This window comes from Schistocerca gregaria, chromosome 4, assembly GCF_023897955.1.
Source record: "Schistocerca gregaria isolate iqSchGreg1 chromosome 4, iqSchGreg1.2, whole genome shotgun sequence".
Lineage (NCBI taxonomy): Eukaryota > Metazoa > Arthropoda > Insecta > Orthoptera > Acrididae > Schistocerca > Schistocerca gregaria.
Window position 1 is genome coordinate 644,948,443 of NC_064923.1, and position 13,318 is coordinate 644,961,760.

Here is a 13,318-nt window from a genome sequence, read left to right on the forward strand (position 1 = left end):
CTTGCCATTCTCCACCTATGCCTTACTCCACTCTTCCAGTCACCACCAAAGAGAAAGAATATGTGTTTTAATGTATAGTGTTACTTATTGTTGGTTTCTGGTAGTCAAAAAGGAACACCAAACACCCTATGGGACTTAACATACTATAGAGACAAATTAATATTTATATGTGAAGCTCATTAGGGAATACAAGACTTTGTATTATTTGCATTTGGGGGAAAACAGGTTTAAAGCAGCAGAGCTTTTCTCAAAAGAACTCTGAAACATACCACAGGGCATTTTGGTCAGAAGACTAACATATGTTGTGCTAGTTTGTATTACCATGCAGTTGTTGTGAACTTACACATAATTTGTTATCTCTTAGGGAAGAACAGCACTCTCTCTGGCTTCTACAAGAGGTCATCTGGAGGTTGTACAGCTGTTAACTGCGGCAGGAGCAGGACCAGGGCGTGCTGACACTGCAGGACGATGCCCTTTGGTGCATGCTGCACGTCATGGTTGTCATGATATTGTTTCACATCTTCTGTCTTGTGACTGGGTTCTACACAGTCGTGGGGATGAAGTCCCGCTAGGGGAAGCAGCACAGCAAGCCCTTGTAGCTGCTGCTGCTCAGGGGCATGTTGAGGTGAGTACTCTTACTATAAGAGTAATATCATTTTGTCCACCCGAGATGGCATGATTACTCAGTTCTGGCATGTTTTACCAAATCAGATTAACCCTCCTCATGAAAATTAGAAATGATGACTATGTAAGGCCACATACTGAAATACAGATTAACTCTCCACATGGAAATTAGAAATGGTGACTATGTAGGGCCACATACTGAAATATTTCAAGGGCCATTGGTAGACAGTAGCAAGGAAAACCATGGCCCAGTGTGGTCAGACAATCTTTTGAATTTAGATTGAAATTACAAGAGCTAATGGGATTTCCCAAGCAGATTTTTTTATTTATTTATTTTTATTTCATTTTATGTTCCATAGATCCTGGTAGCAAGTGAGTTGCAAGGATATGGAACATGTCAAATTCTACATAGTTCAAATATAACTTGTATAAAAAGATACAATGTAAATAAAAATCAACTAAACAACAGCACAATCAATTAAGAGAAAATTGTGTTTCACATGTTAAGGATAAGTAATATATTTATGATATGGAATGTGTCAGATTGTACACGGTTGAAAAATATCTTTCATAAATAAAAGATACAATATAAATAAAATATCTGCTAAACAACAGCACATTCAGTTAACAGAACATTTTTGTTTCACATATTAAGAATGTGTAATATATACAGGACTCAAGAGAAACTAACTATTCCAAAGGAAATACAGGAGTACCAATAAATAATTGTGACATGCCAATGATATTATTCAAAATAAAATTAATTATATTAAGTTTAGAACACTTACAAATTTAGTAAGTGTTGCTCTGCAATATGGAGCATGGTTTGAATGTAGAGGAAGGGGGACATGTCTGGCATTGAAGGAGATCCCAGTAATGTGATGGGAATGTACACCTCTGGAAGATGTTGTGTCAGGGATCACACTTGGAGGTTGACGTGGAACTCCTGTAGATGGTGTGGGCAGAGGAGGTGTCGGCCTGTGCATGAGGATGGAGTGGTGTGGGGAGGGAGTGTGTCCCCCATGTGATCAGCTGGCAGCATTCGAACTGTAACCCTCCATGTGCGGGTTTCCATAGCTCAGAGGAGCGTGTGGTTTTCCCCGTGTGAGAATGGGTAGGAGGCGGCGATCGACTGATGAACCAGGTCCCAAGTTGGTTGGGGCGAGTTTTTTTGCAGCAGGATGAGATGTGGTTGTCATCGATGAGGATGGTGACATCCTCCACAAATTTGCATGGGACATCAGTTTGCAGTACCACTGGAAGGGGTAGGGGGAGGAGATAGCGAGGGGGAGAACTCGAGGAATGTCAGCGTCATCACTGTGGGATTTCTGTTGGGTTGTAGCCCAAAGAAACACATTCATTTCTGTAAGAACTGGTATATTTCATACAGATGTCCACATTACAACAAATCGTACAGCCAGCTGAACAAGCAAGATGGCATGGGCCATTAGGATACATAGTCAAAGAACTTGCAATGGCGGAGATATGTAGTTAGTACCGGTCAATGCCACATGCATATGTGCAGTCGTTTAGGATGAGTACTTCGTACATGTTTTCCTCTTTTCCTTCCTGTCAGTTGGTATGCCTCTAACATGTCATACATTAAATTCTCCAATATTTGATATTTGGTAAGCATTTGTGCCAAAATCCAATTGCACTGAATCCAAGTATTCCTCCTTTCAAAATGTCATGCAGAGACATAGTTCTTGCTCTAACAGTGTCTGAATGTTCCTACTTGAAATTATCCTTGCCACAAAAGTACTGTGTTTTCTGTGAGTAATTACCTGTGGTACTGGTCTCAACAGGCTTTCCTTAAAAAAAATGGATTTTCTTCAAAAGTAGCACCCTATGCTCTATGGTGACCATCAGCTACCACAGAATCAGCATCAGAATCATAAAAAATGTTGTCATCATTCCCACTTTCCCCTTCACCTATATCATATAACTGCTGTTGTATTCAAGCTTCAAAATTTGGTGCAACTGCAGACATCTCACTCCTCTTACAAAGTCACTGCATGCTGTAGCTAATAAGTAACATAAATTCATACATGTAATAAAGTGATTTAAAATAAGGAAATCTGAAACAGCAGTTGAAAGCAAATATGTAGTAATTAGAAACATGTGATGTATTGGACTTTGCCAATTATGACATGTAATGCGAAACATGTGATCAGGCACCCAGTTTCGTAGTCACTTCTAATAATATACTTTATTACTAGATTGACAAAGTCATGCTGATTGTTGAATGTTGCTTTATATGCAGCATGTTTCAGTAAAAGATACTAAAAAAGAAAGACCACAGTGGTTTGCAGTGCTACCACACTCGATGTTTAAAATGAATGATGGAACTGAGAGACCGATGTTTTCGCATTAAGGATTAAGCAATGATAGTCAGAGATGTCAGTTTTGTGCAATACTATTCTTTGCTGTAGATTCCACTGAAGTATTTGTTGTAACTATTTTAATAAATTGGAAAGTATATGAAGAATGACTGCATAATCTGCATATTTTAATACACTGCCATCTAAACATTAAGATATCAGTTACTGTGCATGGTTAATTTTGTTTCTTGTCATGTAACATTATGTATTTTATCAGATTGTAGAGAACCTGTTGGACATGCCAGAAGTAAATGCAGATACTCCAGATTCACTGACTGGGGAGACAGCTCTCACAGTAGCAGCAGCTAATGGCTGCCATTCTGTGTGCACTGTTCTTATAGCAAGAGGTGCCAGTATATCTGCAGTTAACAACAAGGTAAAAAAAAAGTTGACTTTTTTAATGTAAATTTTTATCCCCCTTGACTGTAGCAAAGTTCACTAAATATACATAATTTTTTAAGATCATCAATAATGGGAGTCATTTGGGACAATATATGTGCTTTATTGTGTTGTCAAAATAAAAAAAAAAAAACTGAAAACTTTGTTTACATGCATTATGTCATGGCTTCAAGATATGGATTGGACATTGGGATCTTCTTTCTTTTCCTGAAACATTTCTTCTGATGCAGGTCATTCGCAGAGCATCTTTCAGTCACCTCTTTTTTTCCCCTCCTATCATTCAGCATTTCATTCCACTACAATCCTCTTCAATTCACATCACCCTTCAACGAGTTTCTCCATCTCGTTCCTAGTCTTCCTATTGGTTTTCCTCTAGACTCTGGCAGTTCCAAAGCTCTTCTTGCTAGTCTTTCTTTTCCCATTATTTTAACATGGCCAAACTATTTCAGCCTATTTCTCTCCATAGTTCTTTTAGGGGATTTATCTGAAGCATGTTTCTTGTCCTGGCCTTTCTCATCTTACCCAGGATCCCTCATAAAAAGTGCATCTCTGTTGCTTGTATTCTTCTCATATCTGCCTTTGTCCAGTTACAACATTCTGATCCATAGATCAAAACTGGTAGATAACATGATTTGTATATCATGATCTTTGCTTTGGCAAGTATTTTACAACTCCAAAACACGTCTGATATACAATAATAAAATCTTGGGCAACTTTGTATCCTCTCCGAAATTTCTTCCGCAATATTTCCTTCCTTGGTTTGCTTACTTCCTAGATATCTGAATGCAACTACTTCTTTAATGGCTTTTCCATTACAACTTACTTCTTTTTTTCAATTTTCCCTACTGATTTTCATTACCTCACTTTTTGTGAAGTTTATTTCCACATCGTCTTCTTCAATAACAGTTCAAATCTTGTAACAAGTGCTACTTATAGAAAGAGCAATAATGACAATGTGTCACTTAAAAATATACGTCGAATCTTAGGTTGGAGGAGTATTAGTTCATGCTTCAAGGAAAAATGGGGATAGGATGGGAGAGATTAGACAGGGTGGAGTTATGCCTCCTGAAGGAAGCTTATTTTCAGTTTTATATCTTTCGTTTTTGATACAAAACATTAAATCTTAGGCCTTAAAAGTGAGATTTCACAACTAACAGTTGTGTGTGAAAGAAACTGTGCAGAAAAATAGCAGAGTGCTGAAGAGTTAAGTATTTCATACAGTAGGGTACCTTCTGCAAGTGTTTTAGATAGACATTCACCTTGTGCTTTCGTTTTTTGGTTAGTTTTGTGGTGATCGTACTTTTATCACAATTCTTCCTCTAACTTAATAAATCTAATATTAATAAATTATATCAAAAGGAATATTTATTTGGGAAAACTATGAGATACACACTGGCAGAACCATTGGCCAGGAGACAAAATTCCAGTACTGCTGATTGAACACATTTAAAAATTAAAAGAGTGTTTCTAGTTTACAGAACTATTAGTTCCTTTCTCATGGAGAAAAGAAGGGTAGGTTTGCAAAACATGGTGGCACAGGCTGGCCTCAGACCCCAGAATAAGAAGGACTCAACTAAACAATGTTTATACACAAATTAGTAAATTGTAGATGCTTTCAGAAGTGCTCTTTTCTTACTGTTTTAAGTTTTACCCAGTAGTTATAGGTAGTGAGAGTGAGGTGAGCAAGGAGTATTCAGTTCATTGAGGCTATGAGTCAGTGGTCCCTGTGGCAATGTATAACTGTAGTATATTATGTTTAATAAGTTGATATTGTAAATAATTGAGGTTAATAATTGGATTGAGCAGCTCATTCAACTGAAAAGAGAAATCACTGATCCTTTTCTGAGATTGCCTGGGATTGTCAGAGCAGAGCAGACATTTGTTGTTGTTGTTGTTGTTGTTGTGGTGGTCTTCAGGCCAGAGACTGGTTTGATGCAGCTCTCCATGCCACTCTATCCTGTGCAAGCTGCTTCATCTCCCAGTACCTACTGCAACCTACATCCTTCTGAATCTGCTTAGTGTATTCATCTCTTGGTCTCCCTCTACGATTTTTACCCTCCATGCTGCCCTCCAATACTAAATTGATGATCCCTTGATCCTCAGAACATGTCCTACGAACCGATCCCTTCTTCTAGTCAAGTTGTGCCACAAACTCCTCTTTTCCCCAATACCTCCTTATTAGTTATGTAATCTACCCATCCAAACTCCAGCATTCGGGCAGACATTAATGACTGTAATTGCATTGAGATCAGTTGATGAAAATGTGCAGCAAGGGGAATCAAGCCGCAGATTGATTACAAGTTAAAAAAGACTTATTAATGATTAATGAGATAGATTGATAAAGAAAAGGAAACTGCGGGGAACATGTTTTTCTTTTGATAAAAACGATATAATAATACAAATGCCTCTCTTATTCAGTGAGTTGATACTTTTGCTCTTAAATTATTTACATTCTGCTAGAATTTCCATTACCATAAAATAATATAAACCAATGAAGATTCATAAAAGATAGGTATGTTAATGTACTTGTAGTTTCATCACCTGGAGCCAAGTGCCAGTGACACGCTAAGTAATTCATGACTGCAAGCTCTCAATTTGCAATGCACTGTGGCAGTCAGGCTACTGAACAAACTTGACCCTTAAGCATCAAGGTGTTAACTAACACGACCAAGTTAAAACGTAAATTACTGTTACTCCTTGGTGAATTTTTGGTGCTTATCTTGCAGCTGAAATGCATCATATGAAATGTAAGAAAAGTAACGGTGCATGATTGCTGATCTAATTTAATATTTGCAAAGTTATTATCTTCTATGGAAGCTAAAGTAAAGAATACAATTTCAAGAATAGGAGAGCTCAATTTTTCTTCCCATTCCACTATCATAGTTTTCATCATTCATCTTGTATTAAAATTTCTGAACAAATTCTTCTGTATCTAGCTGTTGTGCAAAGATGGACCAGACATGAAAATTACCAATGCAAGTTTTACCTCTTTTCGTTCATACATATTGTGTGAAGTTTTTATTATTTTATGTGATTCTTTATCATTTCCACATTTCATTTAGGAGAACTGCATACGAAGCATTTGTTGACATTTTCTGATTGATGCTTTCAACAGGAGCTTAGCCCACTGTTGGTGGCAGTGAAGGAGGGCCATTGGGCAGTTGCTGAGCGTTTGCTGCAGCACCATGCACCACTGGAGCAGTGTGATCCTGCTGGCCGGACACCATTACTGGTTGCTGCTGCTGAGGGTCATGTTTGTCTGATTGAACTGCTTCTTGACAGAGGTATGAATCCAAAAGTTACCAAACTTCAGTTCTCTGATTAGGAACAATGGTTTTTCCCACGAGTCATCTTAAAAAATAACCCTGTGTTGCGAGAACAATTTAATCTGAAGTCTTGATAGTAATACATTCTGAAAATTGTGCCAAACAGAAAGCTAATTTCAGATAATTGTAAAATTACGAGGAAACATAATGGTGTGCCATTAGATATCTTCTAAAGGTGGTAAGATTCAAAGTACTAATGATAGACATACATAAAAATAGAAAAAATTCCTCAATTTTGGATTAATTAGTTAGTAAGAATTGTACCAGTCCCACTATCAATGTACTATCCTTGATCTCCTACTCTGATGCTCCCCCCCCCCCCCCCCCCCACTCTGACCCCCTCCCTTTTGTCTCTTAACAACAGATCAGGCCATCTTAACCTGGTACTCTGAGTGATCTGCCCTTCCTCTGCAGTCTTCCCCCAGCTTATCCCTCTTTCCTCCGTGACGTATGACATAAACAGAACCAAAATATGTTGTTGTTTTTGTTGCTCCATGCTACTCTATCCTGTGCAAGCTTCTTCATCTCCCAGTACCTACTGCAACCTACATCCTTCTGAATCTGCTTAGTGTATTCACCTCTTGGTCTCCCTCTATGATTTTTACCCTCCACGCTGCCCTCCAGTACTAAATTGGTGATACCTTGAGTCCTCAGAATATGTCCAACCAACCAATTACTTCTTCTAGTCAAGTTGTGCCACGAATTTCTCTTCTTCCCAATTCTAGTCAATACCTCCTTATTAGTTATGTAACCTACCCATCTAATCTTCAGCATTCTTCTGTAGCATCACATTTCGAAAGCTTCTATTCTCTTCTTGTCTAAACTATTTATCGTCCATGTTTCACTTCCATACATTGCTACACTCCATACAAATACTTTCAGAAACGACTTCCTGACACTTAAATCTATACTCGATGTTAACAAATTTCTCTTCTTCAGAAACGCTTTCCATGCCATTGCCAGTCTACATTTTATGTCTTCTCTACTTCGACCATCATCAGTTATTTTGCTCCCCAAATAGCAAAACTCATTCAGTACTTTAAGCGTCTTCCGAATCTAATTCCCTCAGCATCACCCGATTTAATTCAACTACATTCCATTATCCTCGTTTTGCTTTTGTTGATGTTCATCTTATAGCCTCCTTTCAAGACACTGTCCATTCCGTTCAGCTGCTCTTCCAAGTCCTTTGCTGTCTCTGACAGAATAACAATGTCATCGCCGAACGTCAAAGTTTTTATTTCTTCTCCATGGATTTTAATACCTACTCCGAAATTTTCTTTTGTTTCCTTCACTGCCTGCTCCATATACAGATTGAATAACATTGGGGATAGGCTACAACCCTGTCTCACTCCCTTCCCAACCACTGCTTCCCTTTCATGCCCCTCGACTCTTATAACTGCCATCTGGCTTCTGCGCAAGTTGTAAATAGCCTTTTGCTCCCTGTATTTTACCCCTTCTACCTTCAGAATTTGAAAGAGAGTATTCTAGTCAGTGTTGTCAAAAGCTTTCTCTAATTCTACAAATGCTAGAAATATAGGTTTGCCTTTCCTTAATCTATCTTCTAAGATAAGTCGTAGGGTCAGTATTGCCTCACATGTTCCAATATTTTTATGGAATCCAAACTGATATTCCCTGAGGTCGGCTTCTACCAGTTTTTCCATTTGTCTGTAAAGAATTCGTGTTAGTATTTTGCAGCCGTAACTTATTAAACTGATAGTTTGGTAATTTTCACATCTTTTAACACCTGCTTTCTTTGGGATTGGAATTATTATATTCTTCTTGATGTCTGAGGGTATTTCGCCTGCCTCATACATCTTGCTCACTAGATGGTAAAGTTTTTTTAGATCTGGCTTTCCCAAGGCTGTCAGTAGTTCTAATGGAATGTTGTCTACTCCCAGGGCCTTGTTTCGACTTAGGTCTTTCAGTGCTCTGTCAAACTCTTCACGCAGTATCATATCTCCCATTTCATCTTCATCTACATCCTCTTCCACTTCCATAATATTGTCCTCAAGTACATTGCCCCTGTATAGACCCTCTATATACTCCTTCCACCTTTCTGCTTTCCCCTCTTTGCTTAGAAATGGGTTTCCATCTGAGCTCTTGATATTCATACAAGTGGTTCTCTTTTGAGAAAGAGAAAGGTCTCTTTAATTTTCCTGTAGGCAGTATCTATCTTACCCCTAGTGATACATGCCTCTGCATCCTTACATTTGTCCTCTAGCCATCCCTGCTTAGCCTATTTTACACTTCCTGTCAATCTCATTTTTGAGATGTTTGTATTCCTTTTTGCCTGCTTCATTTACTGCATTTTTATATTTTCTCCTTTCATCAATTAAATTCAATATTTCTACTGTTACCCAAGGATTTCTATTAGCCCTGATCCTTTTACCTACTTGATCCTCTGCTGCCTTTACTACTTCATCCCTCAAAGCTACCCATTCTTCTTCTACTTTATTTCTTTCCCCCATTCCTGTCAATTGTTCCCTTATGCTCTCCCTGAAACACTGTATAACCTCTGGTTTAGTCAGTTTATCCAGGTCCCATCTCCTTAAATTCTCTTTTTGCAGTTTCTTCAGTTTTAATCTACAGTTCATAACCAATAGATTGTGTTCCAAGTCCACATCTGCCCCTGGAAATCTCTTACAATTTAAAACCTGGTTCCTAAATCTCTGTCTTATATAATTTATCTGACAAATTCTAGTACCTCCAGGTTTCTTCCATGTATACAACCTTCTTTTATGATTCTTGAACCAAGTGTTAGCTATGATTAAGTTATGCTCTGTGCAAAATTCTACCAGGTGGCTTCCTCTTTCATTTCTTACTCCCAATCCATATTGACCTCCTATGTTTCCTTCTCTTCCTTTTCCTACTGTCGAATGCCAGTCACCCATGACTATTAAATTTTCGTCTCCCTTCACTATCTGAATAATTTCTTTTATTTCATCATACATTTTATCAATCTCATCAATACCAAAAGATTTGATAGTGTTTATGTTTGTCTACGAACAGTACCTGGAATTTTTTCATCTGAAGTTAGGTTTTGGGCAACCTTTATGTTTTGGGAACGCGTGATATGGTTAATAATAGATGAATATGATGATTGGGTTTTGAGTTCGGTAACATAGTTCCTTAATTTATATTTTCATATATGGAATGCAAAACAGGACAAAAAAGAAACAATCAGAATTAATGTCTGTTCTAATGTCAGGGTACTACAGCAGTTTGTTACCAGTTATTAATACAGTGTACATAATCAGTTTCTCATCAGGTTGCCTTCCATTCAGAAGGCTGTAGCACTCAGCCACTGTTATATTTACTTGCAAATAATGGATTTGAGCTATCAGTCATCCTTTTTAAGTTTTTTATTGGCAGATCTAGATTTCAGCTAGAAACTATCCATTCTCAATGTACTATCACTTTTGATCAATGCATTTAATGCCTGTTGGTTGGGCTTCATCCACAGTTCATTGGATAATCATTTTCTGATATCTCATTTCCTTTTCAGTCTATATTTTAATAGTTCCACATTCCTGAAGATTCTCCTTCATGATAGAATATACAGAACATAATCTAAATGAATGAGTATGTAAGTAGTGTAGCAATGAGTGTTTTGTTTATGTTGGTCTTCTAGGTGCCTGTCTCCTGAAGCAGGACCGTGAGGGCCTAACTGCACTAAGTTGGGCATGCTTACGTGGTAGAATACAGGCAGCACAATGCTTACTAGACCGAGGAGCTGCTGTCAACCATGCTGATAAGACAGGACGCACACCACTTGATCTGGCTGCCTTCCAGGGAAGTGCAGGTCTTGTTCAGGTATGTTAATATGTATTATTGTTTCTGAGTATCTCTCCTTATTACCACTAATACATCATATTGTATTTGACTCAAAGTCCATTTAATGTTACCAGTTTAGGTTCTTGATTTTGAAAGTGAACCCAAGTGAAAGTATCTTATGAAGAATTGAAGAAGGGTTTGATCAACAGCCAGATTTATAATTTAATAAGCCATTAGCAGAGTATTACATGAAAGGAGGGTTGCTAAGTAAACATCTTTCTTTTAATCCAGATTATTTGTTTTCCTCCATATTCCCCAGAACCCATCAAGATCTTAAAACCTTTGCAAATATCTATCAGGCTCTAAAACTGCTCTTGTCATACCTGATATTTACTGTGAGACATCTGCTTGATATCCTTGCATCAGATAATGTGTGCTACATAAAACCCACCATGAAATAATTTACACTGTATGCTATTGGTACATTTATGAGGAAAAGATGAAAATTTCTCTTCCTGGTACAGATGTTGCATTGAAATCAAAGAAATGTTGACATATGTTCTGCAACAATGCTCAAAATTGAGAAAGGGATCGCTAAAATACTTTGTGCTCTTAAAGGTGATTGAAATGAAGCACTTCATGAAACTGCTGTTAAAAAGCACTAAATGTGTTATTGCAAGAATTAATAATTGAAGGTGGATGAAACAGATAATGCCATAGGCGTATAACAAGAAATTTTCCACATCTGATGAGCTATGAGACAGATTTGTACAAGATGAGAGCTACATTTGCTGAATGTTTTATGTGAAAAAGAGATTCTTCATTTGTTTTCTTGACCGTTTAAAAAAAGAAACCAACTGATTTAGTGTTCTGTAATGTGGGTCTTTCATATCACACAAGAAATAAAAACAGCAATCGAACAATGAGTGGGAGCTGCACACATACACCAATAAAAGGCGACTTGATTTCATATAACATGAAAGTTATATGTAAAAGGGATTCTTTTTGCAAAGGGTAGAACTATAACTGGGGAATACTATGCAGATCTGAACCAACTGAACGAAGAAATATGCAAGAAGAGTCCCGGTGTGCAAAAGACGGTTTACAATTTACTCTCTCACCGTAAAAACTTATACCTTGTCTGTGTACTCCATTTTCCACATTTCTCTATTCCCTTAGCAACCTTAATCATGTCTTTTCTGTCCGTGTGTCTTCCTTTATCACTTTTGGTCTTAACCAGTGCCACTTACTTCCTCACTCACTGTCTATTGAATTTTTTTATTAAAAACTGAAATGAATGTAAGTAGGTTAATATTGTCATTATTTGAAACAGGTAGGTAGTCATATAAATGATTCTGATGGTAAGAAAATGATTGTCAAATTTTCAGTTTCTATAAGCTAATTTTCTATCTTTCTACCAGAAGCAGCACTTGAAAGAAGGAATCAGTTTTTATAAATTATAAAAATCATTCATTGGAAATGAGTGGAAAGACAGAGAGTAAATGTCATTTGCAAGGAATGTTTAGTGAACTGTAAATCACAAAGTCTGGCAGCTTTCTACAGTTGTTACTGAATCCTCTTTTTTGGATGGCCCCTCTCCATGCTATTTATGAGATTCTATCTTTTGTACTTGATAAATTTGTTTATATTGTAAACTATTCTCTGTTGCAGCTGTTGATGGAAAAAGGAGCAATAATAGAACATGTTGACATCAATGGAATGCGCCCATTGGATAGAGCAGTTGGATGTCGAAATACACAAGTGGTTCACTGTTTTCTGAGGAAGGGGGCAAAACTGGGACCAGCAACATGGGCAATGGCAGCTGGCAAGCCAGAGATATTGTAAGTAACTTTGTGCTTCTTTTGTTCACACAAACACACACACTCTCTCTCTCTCTCTCTCTCTCTCTCTCTCTCTCTCTCTCTCTCTCTCTCTAAAAGTATTGGTGATAATTTAATACTTGATGAGGCTTTAAGAAATCCTACAAATAAATGTCAAAGTGTGTTAAAAACAGAGTAAATAAAATAGATATGATTCATAAGTTATTCAAATAGTTAAGAATAGATGTTATGGTAACTGTAAGATAATATGTTAACCATTTACATTTTAGTTGAAAGTAGAGGGGCATGGCTTCATTGGAACTCACTAACTAGACGGTGTCCCTTTCTAGATCTATTAAATTGATGAACTATTGATGTTATTCTCCTAATGTTGTGTAGAGATAAGCAAGTTAAATGGCGAGCAGAATATGAGGTATGCCAAAGGACATGAAGACAAACTATATAGATGATAGTCTTGAAAGGCAAAGAAGGGAAGTAACAGTATTAACAAACAAGTGGGCCTGTTGTGAGCATGGGAGTTGAAATGAAGTGAAAAGGTAAAAAAGAGAGAGAAAACAAATGAAAAGAAAGGGGATGAGATAATGAAATAACAGAAAGAAGAGTATGTATGTAACATGGCCAGGGGACACTAAATCACTGGCAATCTAGAAAGGATTACAATCGCTGTTGGAGCTCGACACAAACCACCAAGCTATAACAAGGATGAGAGTTTTTGAATAAAGGGATGTCTTAAGCTAGCAATTTGGGATGTAACAGGTCTGGGTATGAAGGAAACAGAACTGTTTAAGATGTTTAAGGATAGGAAAGTGCATACTAACAAGCCAAGAAGAACCTAAAGGGTACAAGAAAGTTTGAAGGATGCACAGTGACATATAGCAGTCTTGAAACAAATAAACAAGCTGGTGAAGCAGTGGCAGTGGTGGCAGATATATAAAGCTAAGTAATATAAAGTTATATTTATCTAAGTCAAAAA

At 37.4% G+C, this 13,318-nt stretch overlaps 1 protein-coding gene across 6 annotated transcripts in view; it reads left to right on the forward strand.

Moving 5' to 3' along the window:
• The window catches only part of LOC126365982 (protein TANC2), a 634,979-nt gene that overhangs the window by 604,579 nt on the left and 17,082 nt on the right, over positions 1-13,318 (forward strand). For all 6 annotated transcript variants that reach the window (XM_050008791.1, XM_050008794.1, XM_050008792.1 and 3 more), the window contains 5 exons: positions 365-625; positions 3,223-3,381; positions 6,520-6,688; positions 10,362-10,543; positions 12,176-12,345. In XM_050008791.1, coding sequence (XP_049864748.1) covers positions 365-625; positions 3,223-3,381; positions 6,520-6,688; positions 10,362-10,543; positions 12,176-12,345 — 941 coding nt within the window. The remainder of the gene's footprint in view (positions 1-364; positions 626-3,222; positions 3,382-6,519; positions 6,689-10,361; positions 10,544-12,175; positions 12,346-13,318) is intronic.